At 42.8% G+C, this 20,759-nt stretch overlaps 1 protein-coding gene across 1 annotated transcript; it reads right to left on the bottom strand.

The window, feature by feature from the left end:
• Positions 1-526: 526 nt before the first annotated feature.
• Positions 527-18,996, bottom strand: DLST (dihydrolipoamide S-succinyltransferase). The gene is made up of 15 exons (XM_039883815.1): positions 18,856-18,996; positions 18,254-18,287; positions 15,595-15,643; positions 13,033-13,088; positions 12,811-12,885; positions 12,521-12,576; positions 11,913-12,024; positions 10,286-10,441; positions 9,838-9,914; positions 8,873-8,970; positions 5,521-5,651; positions 4,081-4,154; positions 3,720-3,803; positions 3,152-3,319; positions 527-2,123 (listed from the first exon to the last, which is right to left on the bottom strand). The coding sequence occupies exons 1-15, from the start codon at positions 18,916-18,918 to the stop codon at positions 1,989-1,991; spliced, it is 1,368 nt and encodes a 455-aa protein (XP_039739749.1). The 5' UTR covers positions 18,919-18,996; the 3' UTR covers positions 527-1,988.
• Positions 18,997-20,759: the final 1,763 nt, after the last annotated feature.

The following is a 20,759-nucleotide window of genomic DNA, read 5'->3' as shown; positions in this document are numbered from 1 at the left end:
GGGCTGTGTCTAAGCATGGACACCGCCAGGCCTGTTACCTAGAGTCAGCCTAGGTTAGTCCCCACCTCAGAGACCACTCACCCTCAAAAGCCACTGCTCCCAGGAGGTAATCCACCTCATCTGTTCTTACTGACCTTGAGCATGTCGGTACGCATGTGGCAATCAGGTCCAAAATGTGAAATTTTAAGTCACCCCACCTCTCCCCAATCCATCCCAGAAATAATGCAAGCCCTACAAAACTGCAAGTGTGTGTTTGAAGGGGCTTCACAAAGCTGGGAACCTTTTTCTCAAGAGTATGGCTTGCCTGGCTTGAGGGGCTCATTGGAAGAAGCTGGAGCACTTTCCTGGCTGGCAGACAGCCACAGTTCTATCTTCTGTCAAATTAGTACAGTGTTAACTTACTTCAAAGTCTAGGACATCATCACAGGGTAACCAACAGGGCATTATGTGGCTTTCAATACTAACAATAATCAGTGTTGGAGACTTGTACAGCCTCAATAATCAAAAGGAACATAGAAACAGAAACCTTATTTGAGAACATTTGCCCTTTAATTTGCATTTAAAATGTTTCTTTAAATATTTCAATTACAAGTTCTGAATAGTGAAGACATAGATGCTGCAGGCACTCAGTACTGGCTCCCATCCCTTCCCCCCACCCGGCCCCCCAGGCCTTGCTTCTCACTCAAGATACAAATGGGCACTCTGCACTAAAAATATGGCTCCCAATGTCAAGTGTCAGCAGCCTCAGGCCTGGATGCAGTTGGAGTCAAAGTGATAAAGCCCAGTAGCTTTCATGACGAGACGTGCATTTAACCATGCTCCAAGGAATTTCAATGATTGTGCCCAGACCCACCAGGCAGTACCTCAGAGGTGACACTGGTTATTTCCCCCATGTACTAGCATCCCAGGGCTGGTTTCCACCACAGTCCATCCTCCCCCAGACCTGTGTTCTGCAGAGGAAGAGCTAAGATCCCGCTCCCTTAGGGCCAACGTGCAGGAAGGAACAGAACTGCCTCTTCAGTCCACTTGCTTATACCAATGGAATATAAAAGCTCAAGTCAATCTGAGCGAATCCACAAAAAGCCTCCCCACCTCAATCTCTACCAGGCTCCAGCCTTGGGTTGTGACCATCCCCCACTACCATGATTTGCTAGAATCTGCTCTAAAAAAAACAATGTGTTAGAATGGTTCCTAGCAATCTGGAAAGGTTGGTACAACCACGGTTGTGCATGATTGTGCCAAAATGAGCCTTCCTGGGGCGAGGCTATGACAGAGTGTGAGGGCAGGCCTGGGTTCTGCTCCCTTCTTGTTTACAACATATAACCTCAGGGTGAATCTGCCCTCTTCCCCTCAACACTGTCGACACCCCTCCTACCCAGATCCCCTGGCCTGTGCTTCCTGAAAGAGGTAGAAGAGGCATCTTGAAATCAATGATGAGAATGAAGGTGCATTTAAGAAGCGAAGCAGCACCTCCCGGCCTGTGGTCAACACCTCCACACAGGTGGAATCAGGTGAGAATGGGCACAGGCAGGACAAAGGCTGCTCTGAGCTTGGGAGGCATAGCACCCTCCTAGGTGTCTCTGGAGAATACACTTTCAAAAGATTGAAATTTAATCACATGGTCCCCAGTGGTTTCCCTATAGCATTCTGGCACAGGGGAGAAGCAAGATCATTTCTGCAGAGGGCTAATGGAAGAAAGGTAGGAATATTAATTAATGAGCATCCGTTAAGGCTCTCTCCCTCTCTCCCTTAAGCCTAAGGAAATAAGATATTCGAGTGTACGAGAAGGGTGCAGAGAGGGAGAGAGCCTGGTAGGAACACCAAGAAAAGACATGTGACTGCTGGTTACATAGTGCCCTGGGTTCCTTGCTTGAGGCCAACAGCATGTGCCTGTCGGTCACCAGGCTAACCTGGGACCCATGTGGGGGCAGGGAGAAGATTGGTTTTCAGTTCCTGCATGGTCGATGTATAGGGCATTTGGCTTCCTCCTAAAGGTCTAGTAGGAGGACTCTGGGATCCTCTACCGCTGCCTTGATTTTGCGGAGAAAAGTCACAGCCTCTCTGCCATCGATCAGCCGATGGTCATAAGTCAGTGCCACATACATCATGGGCCGCACCTCCACCTGCAGAGAGAAGTTCACAAGTTTGTCTGCAGTAAGGCAGAGAAAGCCCTGCTAAAGGGGGATGAAGAGAAAGCACAGCCTGTGAGAAAGTTTCCAGTTCCAGAGCCTTTCCTATTGGTGTTGCTTCTGGCTACTTACAATATCTTCAAAAGCCAAGCCTTACCCTTAGCCCAAAGCTCCCCCACATCCCCCACGTGGAAACAAAGCTTAACCAAGAAATCAGAAGTCTCCTCACAACTGCCTTTATAAACACGCACTGCCCTTTATTCATCTGTTGTCTACAGAAAAAGGTTCCCCTTTGGTTCTGGCTGCTGTAGTTTCTTCTGCAGGGTTATAATTTTCTTCAAAAAAATTTTTAGGGGGGAAAATAAAATGTTTAAAATAAATAAATTAAATGTTTAAAAAAATTTTTAAACCAGGGGTCCACAAATTCTCCGAATTGTATCAAAAGTAGGATTTATCAGGGAAGATCTATGATTTTCAGATTCACAATGGAGTTTGTGACCCAAAAGGTTCTACATAGAAGACTCCCAGAAAATGTTTTCCCACTGACATGTCATCCAGGACCAACTCCATACCCTTTGACTTCATTCTCTAAACTCCCAGAGAACTTCTAAGTCTTATCCTACACTTGGCAGCTGGTAGACTACTCTGCGTTATTGTCCTCTATTTCCCATAGGCAAGGGCCTGGCCTCCAACAGCATCCCCACTCTCTACAGCACCTAGAGAATGAAGCCTGTTGACTGTACCAGATGAAGGAGCAAGCCTTCTTAGCTCAATGTACATCAGAATCATCTCCAGCTTCTGCTCCAACAGGCCCGGGAAGGGGTCCAAAAATCTGCATTTCTAATAAGTTCCCAGATAATGCTGATCCACACTCCACGACTTGAGAATTACTGCCTTAGCTATTAATTAGAAACTAAAACAGAACTTACGCCTGAAATTATAGTGAATCTTTTATAATTAGCATTTAGATTTCCCTCTCCTCATTGCCTAGTCCCTAGGACATTAGCTGTGATGGTTCATACCTTGCCTCCCACAGCTACTGGCCTATCGAAGATGGCATGCATGCCCAGGATGGCGGACTGAGGGGGGTTGATAATGGGTGTTCCAAAGAGAGAGCCGAAAACGCCTCCATTGCTAATGGTGAAAGTACCACCATCCATATCTTCAATGGCAAGTTCATTCTTTCGAGCCTAAAAAGAGGTATTTCATTATTGAAATGTAAGGTCAACCCAGCTTTCTTCACCTAAAGGTTGAGAATGCACAGTCCACATTCTAGCTTCAGCATGAAAGTTGTTCTGCTGAGATGCCTGTGACTAGTGCTCCACCAGAGGACAGGCACAATGCCTTTGGGTCCTTTTTTTTCCCCCAGCAGGTCTCACTTGATGAGATCTTCAGTCACGAGAATATGCCATACAGAGATCTGTATTTCGGCTCTTGTGGGTGACTGCTGTTCTCAGGGGCTATGCACTCTTTATGGAACCGGGTGAGGCTCCAGCTCTCCAAGCACTGCTCACTGGTGAGCTCGTCCTTCCCCGGGCTCTCTTTTCTGACCTGCCCAGCAGCTGATACACATGCTGCTTTCTAGTTTACCTTCTCTCCCAGTTCACTGATGGTTCGCTCAATATCTGCATAATTCATAGATTCCACGTTCCTGATGACTGGAACCACCAAACCCTGATGAATGTGAAAGACTATTTTCAGATGCAAATTAATAGTATCCTTTACAGTTATATCCCTTGATTCAAGCCATGGTCTCCCCCACTTCCCAGAATATCTTAATTACTTAATGTGTTAAATACTTTTAGACAGATTAAGTATTTAGACGTGACATTAAAAGAATGTGGTACGACAAAAATAGGTTACTCTTTTACTAACTTCCTTCTAAAAAGATAGAATTAAAGAATGATCTGCCCCAAGGGTCTGCTTCTTCACACCTCCTGCTCCAACATACCCGTGGGGTGGCCACTGCAACACTGATGTCAATATAATCCCTATACACCACCTCTTTGGTTGCATCGTCAATCACTATGAGAGAGAAAACACGTGTTACATACAACTCCCCAAGCCTAGACTGATACGGTATTATTTGTACTAGTAGAGTAAAAATCCACAGTACTTGGGAAAGTGTGGGCTGCCCAATCAGCATGAAAAGCATTGCATGACAAGTGGCAAACTCCTTACTCCCGTGCCAACCAATGGTAACATCGCCCAAGTGCTGACTGAGCCTGAGAGAAGAGCATCCATCCTTCTGGCAGCCCTCAGAAGGGCTCAGCACACTGGCTCACATATGATAAGTATACGCTAAGTTCTTGTTAACAGGCCTTCCCTCAGCTGAGAATGGCCAGATGTAAAAAGTGCTCCCAAAAAGACAAATTAGCAAAGTGGGTGGGGAGGTGCTGCCCATTCTGCTGCCCACCCTCAACAAAGGGGACAAGGGGGAAGGAATGCTCTTTCTAGGAGACTCAGGGTGGTCTGGCGTTAATATTGTAGCTTGAGATAGCAAACAGCAGCTGAAAATTTAGATCCAGTGCTCATGATAAAATACAGGCTTGGAAATCTTTTCCACAGAAAGTGTATGTTGTATTGTTAGATAAGAGACCCGGAAAAAGCATGTAAAACTGAGAAAGAGGCCAAGACAACTCGGAAATGCCTATGTGTATGGGCAGGCAGAAGGGATGGATACAGCCAATCAGGAAGCATGAGAAGAATGGAAGAAACAAAGAGGTACACATAGGCACAAAATGAAGACAGTCCTTCTACCTACCTAGAGCATATCACTTGATGGAAGGGACTAGGGCTTCTATTTCTAGATCTTTAGGGACCCTGGCACTGCTGAGGGTTGCAAAGTGCAATGTCCCCTCTCCAATCTTCCAGGGAATAGAGAAGTGTCTCAACAGGAAAGAGAACTGCTTGTTAGGTCAACATTTCAATGATGTAGTGAGTAAAACGGAAGGAAAATGATCACCAAGTCCATAAAAGTGGGGCCAAGCCCAAGGCCTCCCAATAAGGGCCATCAACCAGAAATCAAAGGTCATTCTGGAGCCTATGCCAAGTGTGGAAGTCATGCCCCAAGATAACAGAGCCCTTGGGAAGGTGGGTGCCAGAAAACATGAGCTTCCATGGGCCCTGACGTGAGAAGCCTGGAGAGCTGGGCTGGCTGAGAACTTCCCAGCTAAGCGCTGGGAGGAAAAACCATTCTGTCCATCTAATAGGGACAAAGTAATTATGATACTATTTCAGAAAGGTGAATCAAGAAATCCCTGGGAAATGTTTCCACAGGTATGAAATAAAAAGCCTGTTGACTCCCATCTTTTGTGTCTGTGTGTGTGGGAACAGGTCTGTGTTCCCATACCTCCCAGGACCTCTGTGATGCTGGCCACCACAAACTCACCTGCATTTACAACAGGCTGCTCCTGCAAGGCAAAGGCTGAGGCCTTCACAAATGCTGACATGAAGCCCAGTTTGAGGTTATGTTTCTTCAGAAAAGCATCTTTGTGCCGGGCCCTCATCTCTTGGATGTTACTGCAAAAACACATTACAAAACAAACTGACCACAAATGAAGCCTTGATTGGACTTTCATACCGGCTTCTAACTCCATGTACACAATTGAGTAAGCATTTTTTCCCCCTCACCGTGTACCATAAGTTCAAGTTTTAAAATAGTCCACTAGAGGTCAATGTAATATCCTTGTTTCATTATAAAACCTGAATACAAAAGAGCCAGGTCCAATCTGTCTTGAAGGTGGCTTGAGTCCTTTAGAGGGCTCCCTCAAATTCCAGAAGTCACAGATTTCAGTGACAGAGAACATAAACAAGAGATCACAAAGCACACCAGCATCCTTGCCCTGGATGAGAAAGTGATTTCTAGCTATACTAAAAATTGAGCTATCTACCCTGAGAAAATTTATATGCATAAACAAAGTCTACAAAGTAATATTCTTTTTATATCTTATTAGAATTATTTCCAAAAAACCATGAAACCTGATTATGACTTCCTTGTGACGTTTCTGTCTCTTAATTGGTGAAGACAAACCCCAAAACACTCCACAGGTGTATGGGCTCCAAGTGAGCAAAAGCAGTTATGACTATAGACAGAAAGGTATATAACCCAGTGTTCATTTAGGCTCATGGGAAAGATAGTAGATTAATTCATCTCCCAGAGTTAGTAGTTACTTCCAACTGTTCCCTTTAAAAAGATGCTAGCATCTACTGCATGTGAGGGTCAATGATGGGCACCAAGATACAAAGATAAAGACATAGCTCTTGCCCTGAAGATCAGTTTAATGGACATGGTTTCCTTGGTATTTAGAAAAGTGACCATGTATGGACCTAAGCTTTTAAAGTATGAGCAGAAGAGCCTTCTGAGAAGCCTCTGCAATAGCCTTTGTTCCTTCAGGACTAGTTTTTCTACATATATACCAAATAGGTACTGCAGTTAGTGGGAAATGGCTTTCCCATTATTTTGCTGCTGGAACTTCAGTATTTATCGGAATACAGTTCCGTGATGGAAATCGAATTTAACTTTATCTCAGGCCCAAATGCTCAGTTCTCCCTTTCTCCCTATAATGGCCTAATTCAACATTAACATGAAAGATAAGATGGTATAACTTTAACTCCCCTCTTCAGACCTTTTGTTTTTGAAAAAGGAAGTTTTCCTAGGGGGACTGATTGGGTTTAAATGTTTGTTTTCCTGAGTCTAACCTTATTTAGTGCTAGGATTACCACCCTAAAGACATTACTGGTTCCCAAGACACAAGAGCTACAGAAGAGGGAAAGAGAAGTGATAAACATCTCTGCTCTCAAACCTGCCCAAATGCTATTGTCTGGTCATTAAGTAGTTTCTATTTCAGAGCTATGCCCTTGGAGGCAGAGGCTGGGACAACAGGGGAGAGGAGAAGGTCTCAGAAAGGCCCCTTATGGGTTAGCTCAGCACAAGACCCAAAGGGCACTCGATGGAAACCAGATTACTGACTGCAGCAAGACCCCAGGCTATCGTTAAGTGACACCTCGATTAGCTGCTGAAAGGAGATCCAACTATTACTCCCACCTTCCAATCAAAGCTGTTGGGCCAACTGCATCTTTCAAGGCAACAAATATTTACATGTTTCGTCTTAAGAAATTGGGTAGAATTTCAAAGTCCAATTCAATTTGTGTACAATTTGGCCCTAATGCATTGAAACCTAAGCTGCAGTCTTTGTGATTCATTAGTCAAGGTCCTACCCTATATGCTATGGACAGGAGAGAAATCTTTGTTTTGAATGACATCAAGTCTTTTTAGGAAGCTTCGAAAACAGAATGGATGACATCTACTGAAACAGGTCACAGAGCCCTACTCTGAACAATGCCACAGCACACTGTCAATAAACCATTCCTTTCTCTATACTTCTCAGATCCCTTCCAAAGGAAAACAAATTTCTTTAATGAAAAACAGATTATCAGACTAAACACTTAGGACAAAAAGCAGCAAAGAAATGACCTGAAGACTTGATGATTTACCCCCTGAATTAAACATCAACTCTTATACCTGTTATTCAAAATATTCTGAACTACGGATCCAACTTTCTTAACTATTCCTTCCTACACATATTCCTCATAGCAAATATTTCTCAAACGTGTCTTGTATTTTCTCGTCTGTGTCAAATCCACATTGTTAGCATTGTCTGGAATGACCTTTCCCCACAATGTTACCTGTGTCAAAATGCCAGTCGTCTTTTAAGGCCTATTAAAAATCTCTTTCCTCCAGAAAAATCTTTCCTGACCACACCCTCCCTTCTTCTGCCCCGCCCCAAAAACAAATGATCTCATTCTCTTCACTTCACACTCTTTGGACCCTTCTGATAAATATTTTTCTAGATTTTACTCTGTGTTTATCCACACCAGACAGTAAGCTCTAGAAGCTAAGGGGCTCTTTTCATTCATCTTTGTACCCCCCTCAAATGCAGCATGGTACCTTGAACACAGTAAGCATTCAAAAAATACTTGTTAAATTTAACTTCATTCTCTTCCCTATAGTGCTAATACTTGTAAATATCAAAATCTTAAAGAAAATAGGTGAGTCAACAATTAGCTTGCTACAGAAATAGTTATACAGTAAGTCCTCACTTAACACCGTTGACAGGCTCTATGACTTTAAGCAAAATGATGTATAAAGAAACCAATCTTACCACAGGCTAATTGATATAAATAAGAGTTAAGTTCCTACAACATCTCATTAATGTTATAACAATATGATGTTGAACAAAACAACATTATTCGCGGACCCACTGTACTACATTTGCCCCTTTGGTTACTATTCTAAATTTTTTTTTAAAAACACAACTTGTTTTCCATTTCATTATCAAAGCTGGGAAAGGTGAAAGGTGTAACAAACCTATGCCTTTTCACTGACACAATTCTGAGTTGTTTAAGGAGCATAAAGAGCAGTCCCTGTGAGAAAGAAACGGTATGGTGCGCTGGCTCTGGGAATTCTGTCAAGTGGTTCTCCATTCTAAGGGGTAAACCTCGGCATAAGCCCTGGTTGCCCTAGCTCAACTTGGCAACTCACAGAGTTTAAGTCACAGAGGAGGCAGGCATAGTATTAGCAGTCAATGAGAGAACGAAACCAGTGGGCCACTGTTTAAGTCAATAAGCAGAACGAAGCAGTACCTCTTCCCTGTTAAGTAAATTTTGAAATCAGCATTAGATGGGGACTGGGGCAAATTTAAGTGTTCTTTAAAAAAAGGGGCCTGGACTAGAACTCTCACCTCATGTCAATCTCATTGAAAGTTGTCAGCATTGCACATGTGTTCTGGGCCTCCTTCAGACGCTGAGCAATGCGCTGCCGCATCCTATTCATTTTCTCCTGAAAGTGAAAGTGCGATAAGTATTGACACTCTGGGTCTCTGGATCAAGCACTCCCCCATTTAGTTCAAGGGTGTACCTACCTGCCAGGAGTGGATGATAAAGGACTATTAATATCTACGTACAACGAGAGTCTCAGGCTTCCTCTCTCCTGCAGACTTGTTCTTTTGATCGAGAACAAGAAAACATAGACAGAAACTACTCACTCAGATGTGCCTAAAGTTTGACCAAGAATGGAGGTCCAAGAAATGGTCTGATTTGAAAAACAAAACCAACTTATGAAAAGGAAGAGTGTGGTATAGACCAGGAATCATTATAGAAAGGACAATTTCTGGTGATAATGACTCGCATGAGAATAGCTATTTGTGGAATGGAAACTCACAAGCAATAAGCTTTTGAGGCTATCGTATTTTTAGGAGGTATTCTCAGACAGAGGAACCCACACTCTTGACCATACTTCCTTGAGGTTTTATGTCTGCCTCTGACAACTACTGCTACTGGGTAGCCCTCAGCTAAGTATCCCGGAAGTATAGGAATAGAACTCACTAAACCACCTCTCCGAAGTGTGTATTATTGTGGGAGGGAGGGGGTGTGTTACTAAGCTACCATCCCTGCAAATATTTTACTCACTTAAAGCACTTCAGTGGTGGCATAACATAGTGGGAAAACCCACTGCACAAGTGTTCACTCAGGTTCAGTCTCATCATCTGACCATTCATGACTATGAACAAGTCACTTCCCAAACTCAGTTTTCCTGTCAAGGCCAAGAGAACAAGCAGCCAGCCATTCAAAAGTAGGGACCACCATACCCACACTTCTCAATACTACCTCTCTGCCTCTTTCCTGGAAGTGGTCCTCAGAGGCTTACCCGATGTTCTGAACGGAGACCTTTGCCAACTTCTGGCTCAGCTACTGGACGAGCAGCAGTGGGTTTTACTGCAGACACTGAAAACAAAGAGTGGGGAATACAGCTGCATCAGAAAATGAGAGAAACATTTATTGAGTTTGTGCCAGTGCTTTCATACTGTTCTGTCACTTAATTATCAAGATATTCTGAGATGTATTTGTACCATTCCCAAATTACAAATGAACAATTTACTCTGAGTAGTTAAGTAACCAGCCAAAAGTCATACAGCTATAAACAGAAAGCTGGGATGCAAACCCAAGTGCGCTGATACAAAGTCTAGAATTCTTTCTACAAAGCAGAGAGTAGAGCCTGTTCAGAGCCATTAGTCTCAGACTTTGCTCTGTGAGGGAATGCGACATTAGATGAGCTGTTCCTCCCACATAAGGACACATGGGAGTTGGAGGCTTACCCGGTTTGCTAGCAGGAGGTTGTGAGGGCGAGGGCACCGGGGGCATCTGAGTGGGTATAGATGCTGCAGGGGGAGGAGGAACTGCCGATGCTACAGGCTCTGCTTTGGGGGCTGCGGCAGCGGGGGCTTCGGCTGGCTTTGCCTTAGCAGGAGCAGCTTGAAAAAAAGAAAATAAGATGCTACTGGCACTGTCTGGAATGGAAGGCAACCATCACAGACACTAAGCAGAATTTAGCAGCAAAAGCTCGATCTCCAATCAATTAACAAATACTCACTGGATATTTTCTATATATGCAAGGCACTATGAGATATACACAATGATATAAGGCACTATTAGTCTATTCTCCACGGCTCCTAGATGGTCTACATCAGTTAATTAACTTAACTCAGCTGCCTTCCTGATTTTACAAGTATTTATTAATCATCAAATTCAGCAAATACTTTCAAAACAGCTCCCAAGCCCAAGAAAATGTAAACTTCCAAGCAAAAGCAGCTCAGGCAATTTAAGATGTTCAAACATACAGATTAACATATTTCTAGTTATGGTACTACTGACAGTCTCATCTTCTATTTTAACACCATGTTAAAAAATAAAAGTTTAAATAATTAAGGGCTCATTTACACTTAAGAGTTCAAAGCATTTCATCTAGATGACTCTAGCAGGAGGTTGTGAGGGCGGTCAAGTAATAAACTCTCAACTTTAAATTAGATGTTTATTTTCATTTTACCCATCTAGACATTGTAAATGGTTTTATATTTAAATTGGAAGACCTTATTTTGAGGAATAAATTATCAGAAGATGGAATTCTTCAACTGAAGAATCGATCTTATTCCCTAGCCTCTACTGCACATTCTTTCCATTCTGGGCTTCTACGCTGCCCTGGCCAATCTCAATGATGCAATCTACCATCTCTGCTACATATTTTAACAATGAGAAAGAAATAAACTTTAGTAGTTACAGCATTTAAGAATCAGAAAAAATTGTTTTCTTTTCTAATCCTTAATATTGACTCTAAGGTCCAGTACAAATTCATTTCCTTATTTCTCATTTCTTCCCAAGAGAAAAACCTTCCTAGAAATGTTATGAGAATAGATGTGAAAAAACTACACTGAATTCTCCATAATAGACACCAGGAAATATTGCTGCTTTTCACTTTAGAACAGCGGCTCTCAGCCTTAGCTGTGTATCAGAATCACCTGTAGAGCATTAAAAGCAAAGAAAAGCTATGATACGTAACCAGAATCTGGTAACCCTAAATTTAATATATCAGAAGCCCTGGGCCATGGAGTCTCAGCATTTGTATTACTTTTAAAGCCCCCGTGTGATTCTGATGCAGGATTGGGAAGAAAAAAAATCACTGTCTTTAGAATCTTTTTCATGTCTATTATATCTTTAAGGTCCAGCATAAGAAACATACATGGAAAGAACAGAGTATTATGAGGTTTAATACTCTTTTCTAGAACTTGACATTTAAAGTTCACACTATATAAATATCACCTTTCTTGTTCCTTCAACTAAGGGTAACTGGAATGCCAAACTGTCTTTGAGGTATCAAGGAATTAGTACATTATGCTCAGCCCCAATTCCAAGGAGTAACACTGAAGACCTTGACAAGAATTTCTTTACCGCCAGTTTTCCTGAGTGTGAACAGAGGAGTGCCTCCTTCTACTTTCCCCCCATCAGGCACCAAAAGAGCTTCAATTACGCCATTTGCTGGTGATGGAACCTGCACAGATGTCTGAAAAGGGACAAGAGATGGAGAAAGAATCTAAATTTTTACTCAGCATTAGAAAATTAATTGTATAGCATCTCAAACATGAGTCATAAGAGCTGCAACATAGATTACAAGACTGCATAGAGAAATGCCAAGGCCACATTTTCAGAGTAGGAGTAATGACAAGTCAATGCTATTGTAGAGTCACTCTTTCTGTCCTTTCTCAGAAACATGAAAGCAATATTAAGTTAATGTGTTTCTAAGTGAAACATTAAAAGCAACTGGAAACAGCTCATGCACACACAAAAAGAGCTACAAAACTACGAAAGTATATAGTACATATACCTAGAACACTCTAAAATGAAATGTCTAAAGCTTTATTTTCTTTTTAATGAGCTAACATTTCTACAACTGAGGTTAAAGCCAGTTAAAAATTATCTTTAAATAACGATTAACTCTCTGTTTCTTTCATTAGGTTAAGAAACCAAGAAAAATTGGCACTAATATAGAACAAGCCTACCTTGTCAGTTTCAATCTCACAGACCACTTCATCTTCTGCAACTGTGTCTCCAACAGCTGAAAAGACAGTCAAAGGTTACCTGTTAGAGAAGCTTCCAGTAGCCACAAAATCCTTTTTAGCAGGTGTTACAAGACCCCTTTCCTATAGGGTCAGGAGAAAGTACGCTGAACGGTTAAAAAAAAAAAAATGGTGGAGGCACAGGTTCCACTGATTATCATGGAGGTGGTGATGGTAGAGGGGACTTTTATAAAGTATTTTAACTTAAGAAGTGAGAGGGCACTAAATCTTACCTTTCTCCCACCTAACATCCCCCTCTGTGACAGATTCTGCAAACGCTGGGGTTTTGACTGTAATAACATCATCCTCTAGGAAAAAAGCAAAAAAGAAAATCACATATGGACAAGAAAGTCCATATTTTTCCTTTTACATTTCTTCTTTAATTAAACTCAGTAAATTGTTGCTCTTGCCATTTAAACTGCATTCCCAAGAAGGCAGGAGCTATCAGTACTTACTGCACACAGCTGTAGTTCTGAAGAAGCGAATGGTGAAGACACTACTGTTGTTAATGCTACAAAAGAAACATAAAAGTAAACTCCTTTAGCAGGTGAGCCACTCACAGTCTAGATAGGCACTATGGATTACCTTCCCTTTAATCAGTGTTTCTCAACCAGGGGTGTCCACCAGTGTCACCTGGGGAAAGTTTTTCAAAACATACTTGTCCAGACTCCATCCTCAAAGATTCTAACTCAGGTCTAGAGCAGAGCCTGGATGCCCTGGGTGTCCTAAATAGTGAGCTCCTTGTGTGAGTCCAGGACCCTATTCTGCAATGAAATACCAGCTCTCACAAAATAGACTTACACTTGGTTCTCTGAAGAAAAAGATAGCATCTTGGCCCTTTTGCACAGTCACCAAAAAGACTTAGCTTCCTAATAGGTTTTTAAAACAACAACAAAAAAAACTAAATCCAAGTAAGATAAATTGCATGCCCTTTGGTTTCATGCCATTGCGTCACATACAATGGAATTTCTGACAGTAGGATTATTGATTTAGATCAGATGAGGAAGCAAGACAGGACAGTTAACTAGTAAGTAAAACAAGGTACGAGGGGTGGGGAACCCTACCAAAAAACTCATATGGTATTTCCTAGTCTGTTCTCTTGCTACGAGGCAGCACATCAGTCCACTTTGGACTTATTCAAGAGGAATCTCAAAAGATCAAGATATTTTTCTGATGTGGCACTAAATCTAAACAATGTAAATCGGAGAAAGGTTGTCTGTGTGCATTAACAGTAGTTACCTCAAGAGAGGGGGGAGAGCAGATATAATACACACACATACACACACACACACACAATCTTTGGTTATCTGTTACATATATACACATTTTGGGAGAGTGATATGGACTGAAAAGGACTTTCACTTTCCACACTTCAGGACCGTTTGAATATTCTACACCAAGCACCTTTAAAATAGGAAAGTAAAAGATTTAAGTTGCCATTTGGTGTTTTTGCTTTTATAATGTCGAAATAACTATAAGGTCTGTGCAGAATCAAGAAAAAAATTATGTTAAAAAATATAAAACACAAAGTTTCCGTGTAAAATGTATAACTATGTATAAGTACATGCTCGTGGGCAAGAACCAATGGGTAATGTATAACGCAGAGACTGCTCTATAAGGACAGTCAAAAACCTGGTGCCCTGGCTGCCTCTGGGAATAGGAAGTTGGTGGTGCTGGAGGACAAGAATAAAATCTTCGCATGGACACTTTTTACCTTTGAACTATGTAAATGCATAACCTATTAAAAACATAAGACCAAAAAGTTTTACGATAAAAGGTTTTTCAAATAAAGTGGGTACCTTATTCACAGAAAAAATATAGAACACAAAAAGAGTTATGAGGGTGACAGCCTAATCTAATGTGTAATCTTATTCTTCAAAGTTTAGGATTTTTAAAAAATACTTTCAAATAGTTATTTGTTGTATTTATTGCAGAGACTTGTGGTTGCTCCAATTTTCAATGAAATTGCAGATGAGTAGCACATTAGGAATCTCTATTTTTTTCGATTATAAAATATTAGGTGTTCACTGTAGAATATTTGGAAATTTATAATGGGATTATACCAGACAGTAGAAAATGGAATCATTTTATAACCTGCTTTTTCTTACTTATCATAGTGTGAACACATTAATATGGCATAGTTTAACCAATTCTTGTAGTTTGGCCATTCTAAGAGAAATCTAAGTATACCAGGACTTCTACAGTATGGATTCCTAGAAATGAAATTGCTAGATCAAAAGGTACATACAGTTCAAGGACTTCTGAAAGCCAAATTGCCCTCCAGAAATAAGTAATTTATACTTCTAGTACTGAGTGCATTATTTCTTAAAAAAAATCCCATTGTGATGCACAGTGAAGCAGCAACTAACAAATTTTCATTTTGAAGATCTTCCCTGCAGAGAAAGTAGTTTGATAGCTGTTTAATAGGTAACTAGAGAGCATCCTCTTACTGCCACCTTGAAAATACTTGGAAGGTAAAGTAGCCTTAAGCAATATTCATAAGCAGAAGTTAATCTGAAACACACATGGGTGGCCTTTTCTCCAAACTTGGCATTATGCAATAATAGCATTCCCTCCAAACTAGTCAGAGTCCCAGGACTCAACTGACTAGTCTTTTGCTTTTTACTGTTTCTAAAATGAATAATTGTTACACCAAGAGGATGCTCTCAATCTCCACAGTAAGTGTAACCTCCAGTCCTTCAGCTGCACTTGTATCCAACCAGAATATTTAAGGCGCCCTTCTATATCTATTCCCATAAAAAAAGTGTTGGAACTTCACTTTCATTATAATCTAAACATCTGAAGACAGGTACACTCCTGGTCCACCACTTGACATGGGGCGGAAGCTCAAGATACATCACATATTATAAATTAACATCAAGGTTAGGTCTAGGGACTCAAAATAAACACCTTGATTTCCAGCCTTGGAAGCCAGTGAAGAAAGCAAATGGTCAACTATAGAACTGGTGTCTTAAATACCCCGTAGCCTCATTATCTGTGCTCCCAGTGATACTTACACAATCTTCCTGCTGTCAGGGTAACCCGGTCCCTGACATAAGGAGACCCCTGGAAGAAACAAAACAACTCTCAACCAACAACTCTTATTTTATACAGGATACCTGCTGGGAATAGAAAAGTCTCTTCACCCCCTAACTCTGAGACAGAGCAGGATCAACTACAGGCAACAATATAATAATCACTCAGAACTCTGCTTCTCAAACTTTTCCACCAAAGTAATCATAATAGTAGAGAACAACAGGTATGTGGGGTTGAGAGTGGGTACGTGCTTGAGGAGGAAAGGGAAGAACTGTAAAGGCATAGCCTGAAGCAGTTTTATAATCTTATTTACCTTGAAATTTATCAACTTTATGCCTACATGTTTTCATAATGTCTCTACTCTCCAAGTCTTCAAATACAATTGAAGTCTGAGAAAGACAGATGATGGCTTATCCTGTGATACACACAGCATAATCTGAGAGAAGCCATGGGCCAGTGGGAATGTTTGGACTGGGTTTGTTTCCCTGATTACCTAAAATGCACTAAGCTGGAAGTCTTATTGCCTGAATCCTAGTAGCAAAGACTGGGCGACTTTAGGCCCAGGCTCTCCAGCTTGTCCTAGGGCTGAGCAAATCATCCCTCCTTTCAGTTTAATGAGGTCTTTCATGCTGATGACACTCAACAGGTGGGAGCCCCTTTCTGCCCACAGTCCTCATCAAAATAGGGACTTCCCCAGCTGACAATTACTACAGCTGCCTCGCCTGAATATATTCTTTCATATATCTTATTTTTTTTTTTAGATCTATTAAGAAGTCTTTATGAACCATGGGCTCAGAAGACACCAAATGGGAGACAGACCTCTCTTGTGCCCACCTTCCCAAAAACATCCTCAGGGTTTCAGAGTCAAGTAAGTCACCTATGTCTAGCAGCCAATGACTCTGGAATACAAATCCCTAGGATAGCATGTCTTTGAGCTAGAAGAGCAACAACCCATGCTGATTTTTAGAACCCTGATTCCAACTTAGAGTTCATCCTACAGCAAGTTCATTTGTATAGCGCTTTAGGGTTTATAAAAAGCTTTCGCAAAATGACTTCATTTTGATTTTTGTGTCTCACCACTCCCTGAAGTGGAAAGACCATCTGCCATTAGTTCCATTTCATATATAAGTAGGGCTTCTGGAGGTTATGTTATTAGCCCAAGGTAAAGCCCTAAGCCTCAATGCAAAACCTCAAGTACAAGGTTTTTTCCATTGTTCTGCCAACCTATAAAATGGAGAAAATGTTTACTGACATTTTTCAGGATTCTCAGTTAAAAATCTATTTATTATTGTAAGTCCTCTATAAGTTAACACTGTGCTAAGGCGCCTATGTTCTCATGACTCTTAGGATAAAGTCCAAAAACTTTACACATTCCTATCCTGTCCAGACCTCCCTACCTTTCCAGCCAGACAGGCTTCCTTTCTATTTCTATGACCAGTCAAGCACCTTCTTGCCTGAAAACCTTTGCACAAACAACTCATTTTGCCTGGAATATCGTGCTCTTGGCTAACTCTCATGTATTACGTCCTGCCTTAAATGTCACTTCTTCATGGAAGCCTTTACTGACATTCCCACTGCACTCTCCACCTCCCAAGCTGGGCTACATCATCCTACCCTCTCACTACACCCTGCATTTCTTCTCTGTAGTAACCACAATGTAATCATGTCCTGTGTATAAATGTATATTTGCTCTCTCTCCAGCTAGAACGTAATATCCTTGATAGAGACCATCTGTATTTCTGTTGCCTAGCACAGTGCCTGACAGGTAGTAAGAACTCAGTAAATGATCTGTTGAGTACATGAGTTAATGATAACATGGTGGATTTAAGAATTCAGGCTGTGAAGTCAAACAGAACTGGCTTGACCAAGGTTGAGTGACTTTGGTCCAGGCACTTAACCTCTCTTGGCCTTGGGTTCTGCATACGTAAAACAGAATACTCCTTGTACTGTTTCTTGATGATTAACTGAAAAATGCATAGAAAGCACTCAGAAATCCTACAATAAAATCGACTCATTGAACAAATATTTATTCCAGGCATAAAAAAGTATTATTGGGATAAAATCTAAATCCTTCCTGTAGTCTCGACACCACCTTCTAGCTCATGCCACTCTATCCCCTTAACCAAAATGCTCTGGTCAAATCACTTTTTCTCCCCCCAGTTCCAAAACACTGCCAAGCTCTTTCGTTCCTTGGAGACTTTGTATATGCTATTCCCTTTCCTTCTGTTTTTCACTGGGATGGCTTCTGTCACATCCTCCAGGTCACCTTTACTAAAGAGAACTCTTCTGTCCACCTTCATTTGTTTCCTTCTCAGCATTTAACCAAAATTTGTGATGGTTTATTTGCTTAGCAATTCACACTTTGTCTTTCCCACCAGACTGTAAGCTCCAGGAGGGCAAAAACTGCCCATTGCTAGAACCCTAGAGAGTACCTATAGTGCATTCAATAGTGCCTGACACGCAGTAGATACTTACTTAGTAACTACGTGCTAAATGAATAAATGATGGCTGTTATCACTAAATAAGCATTTTGTTTCACTCCTATCTAAACATTGCATGGAGAAACATAGGCACCCGGATTTCCTCACATACTGCTCTGCCCCGGAGAACATTTTAGGTGACAGCAAGGGCAGAACTTACCAGGCAGGGAACGTCTCCCTAGAGGGCAGTTCCCCTGTTGAGAAAGAAGATATTATCGACGTCACCCAAGATGAATGGAGGAAAGAAACAGCTTTTTAAGTACAGACTCAAAGCTGACCAGGTGCTGGTGACAGGTGAATCTCGTGACTCCAAAAGGAAAATGCAACAGCCAGGGCTCTCTGTCAGCACACTGAGCCTGCCAAACACCTCAACTTCCCAACAGGACTGACACTCACTGACTTTAAAAGAGAGGGGACGGGCCCTCGTATTCCGTTGGGGGACTCCAGGGCACCTCCTCTCAAACTGAGTCTCGTGTCGGGGCGGGCGCGGCTCTGGACGGCTCTTCAGCTCGGGCGCGGAGGGTGGGGTACAACGGGAGACCCGGCGCCGGCTGCCCCGGGAATCCGAAGGGCCGCTGAGCTCCGCAAAACGGCCCTGAGGGCAACGGCGGCCATGGGCCACCCAGCCCGCGGCCTCCGCGTCCCGGTGCCCTTGGTGCCTGGCCTGGCCAGCCCGCCGCGCCCCTACCCACGCCCCCGGGCTGTTCGTCTGTCCACCGGCGGGCTTCTCAGCCGCCCTGGCCTGGCCAGACCGCACCGTACCTTCTGGAAAGCGGAGAGCGAGCGGCTGAATGCCCGGGACACGCAGCGGGACCGAGACAGCATCACGGTAGCGGCTGCAGTGGCGGCGGCGGAGCCGAGGGCGGGCGGACACCGGATATAGGGCCCGGCAACGACCGGAAGTGGGGCGGGCCGCAGCACCCGCCGGCGGGGAGGGGTGTTCGGGCGAACCACTGGCGGGAGAGGGGAACCCATGGGCGGGCGAGCAGCCCGAGCCTCAGCCCCGCGGTAGGAGCGAGGAAACCCACAGCTGTTGGGTGGGTGATCTTTGAGCCCGTTACTCAGACATGCCTGCCCGGTCTTACACTTGTGTGGCCTTGGGCAAATGACATTGTCTCCTTGAGTCTCAAGTTCCTCAAATATAAAAAAAGCAATAGTCACTTCTCTACCTTCCTAACCCCTGAACAAGGAAACAAAACCGCCAAGGATCCTCTAAATCAGGGCCTGCTGCTCCTATGAGAATCTAATGCTTGATGATCTGAGGTGGAGCTGATGCAGTAAGGCTAGCTCTGAGCAGCTGCTGCAAATACAGATGAAGCTTTGTTGGCTGGCTGGCTGGCTGTTCACCTCCTGCTGTGCCCCCCTTCCCCCGCCCCCGTTTCTAATAGGCCATTGATGGGGTACTGGGCCAGGGGGCTTGGGGAAACCCCTGCTCTAAAGGGCTCCCATTGCCCTTTACCTAGAAGATCTTCAAATAGCCTTAATTCTGCAAGACATCTCCTAATCTTCCCCAGTCCCTACTCAAACTCTCCAGCCAGGCTAATTTTTCTCCATACATCTTGTGCATTTGGGAGGCTGTTCATTTGTCATTCTACTCCTAGAATATAAACTCCATGAGATTAAGGACCTTGTCTGTCTTATTGACTGTTGTATCCCCAGTACCTAGAACAGAGATTGGCATAGGTTAGGTGGGCAATAAATGTTTGTGGGCTGAATTTCGGCCTCTCAGCTTTTGGGCAGACCATTTTGTCACTACCTTCAACGTGAAAGTACATAGCACACACTTCCTCTCTTTAGTTTCCTCTCTCCTTAAATCCCTGGGCTGCTGGGGGTTCACTTTTATAGCCCACCTTCCTAATAGAAAAGGTTTTCTATAAGTTTCTGGCTAAATTAAGAATGAATGAGCAAGCCACTTGTTCCTACTCATGTTCATTTCTTTAGGTGAGTTATCTTGCCTGGTCCTTGGGACCTTTACCGTGCCTTCGCCCACCCAAACTCTGATAGCACTTCCACTGGAATTCTGGAGGGGTGGGCAGAAGCCCTAACTAGAAATAGAACATTCTTGTCCTGCTGCCTCCCATCAAGTCCTCAGCATCCTTTACCTGGATTATTTTAAAAACCTCTTAATCAGCCTTGGGCCTCCATTCACTTTCACTAACCCGTCCTCCACACCTATGTCAAAGATCCTTCTGAAATGCAAATCTAATCCTGAATTCTTCTGCTTAAAGTCAATTGCTCCTCCCTATTGGTAGGATAAAGTCCAAACTCCTCAGTTTGACTAGAGGCCTCTTAACCTGGCCTTGGGCTATATTGTGACCTTCTCCCCTTCCCCACCCCAGTTCTCACAAGTGCTGAGCTTTAGCCCTACTGCACTACAGGCCATAGACCCAATGAGCTTCTCACTCCTTTAAATATTTGTGTGAGTTGTTCTCAAATCTTATTTACCTAGGGATTCCTAATCATCATCCTCATTTGAATCCCTTCCTAATCCCCTTGGGCAGAGTTAACACCTAACTTTTCTGTGTTAGCAAAGCATTGTGTGTATATCTCTACATTACATTGTAATGTCTTATTGACCTGTCTGTCTCATGAATTGAGCAAAGCGGCTGTAGGAAAGAGATGACTCTCTACAGGCATACCTCGTTTTATCGCACTTAATTTTATTG

Source organism: Pteropus medius, unplaced genomic scaffold, assembly GCF_902729225.1.
Source record: "Pteropus medius unplaced genomic scaffold, Ma_sr-lr_union100, whole genome shotgun sequence".
Taxonomy (NCBI): Eukaryota; Metazoa; Chordata; class Mammalia; order Chiroptera; family Pteropodidae; genus Pteropus; species Pteropus medius.
Note: the sequence above shows the minus strand (reverse complement) of the source record. Positions and strands in the feature narration are given on the sequence as shown.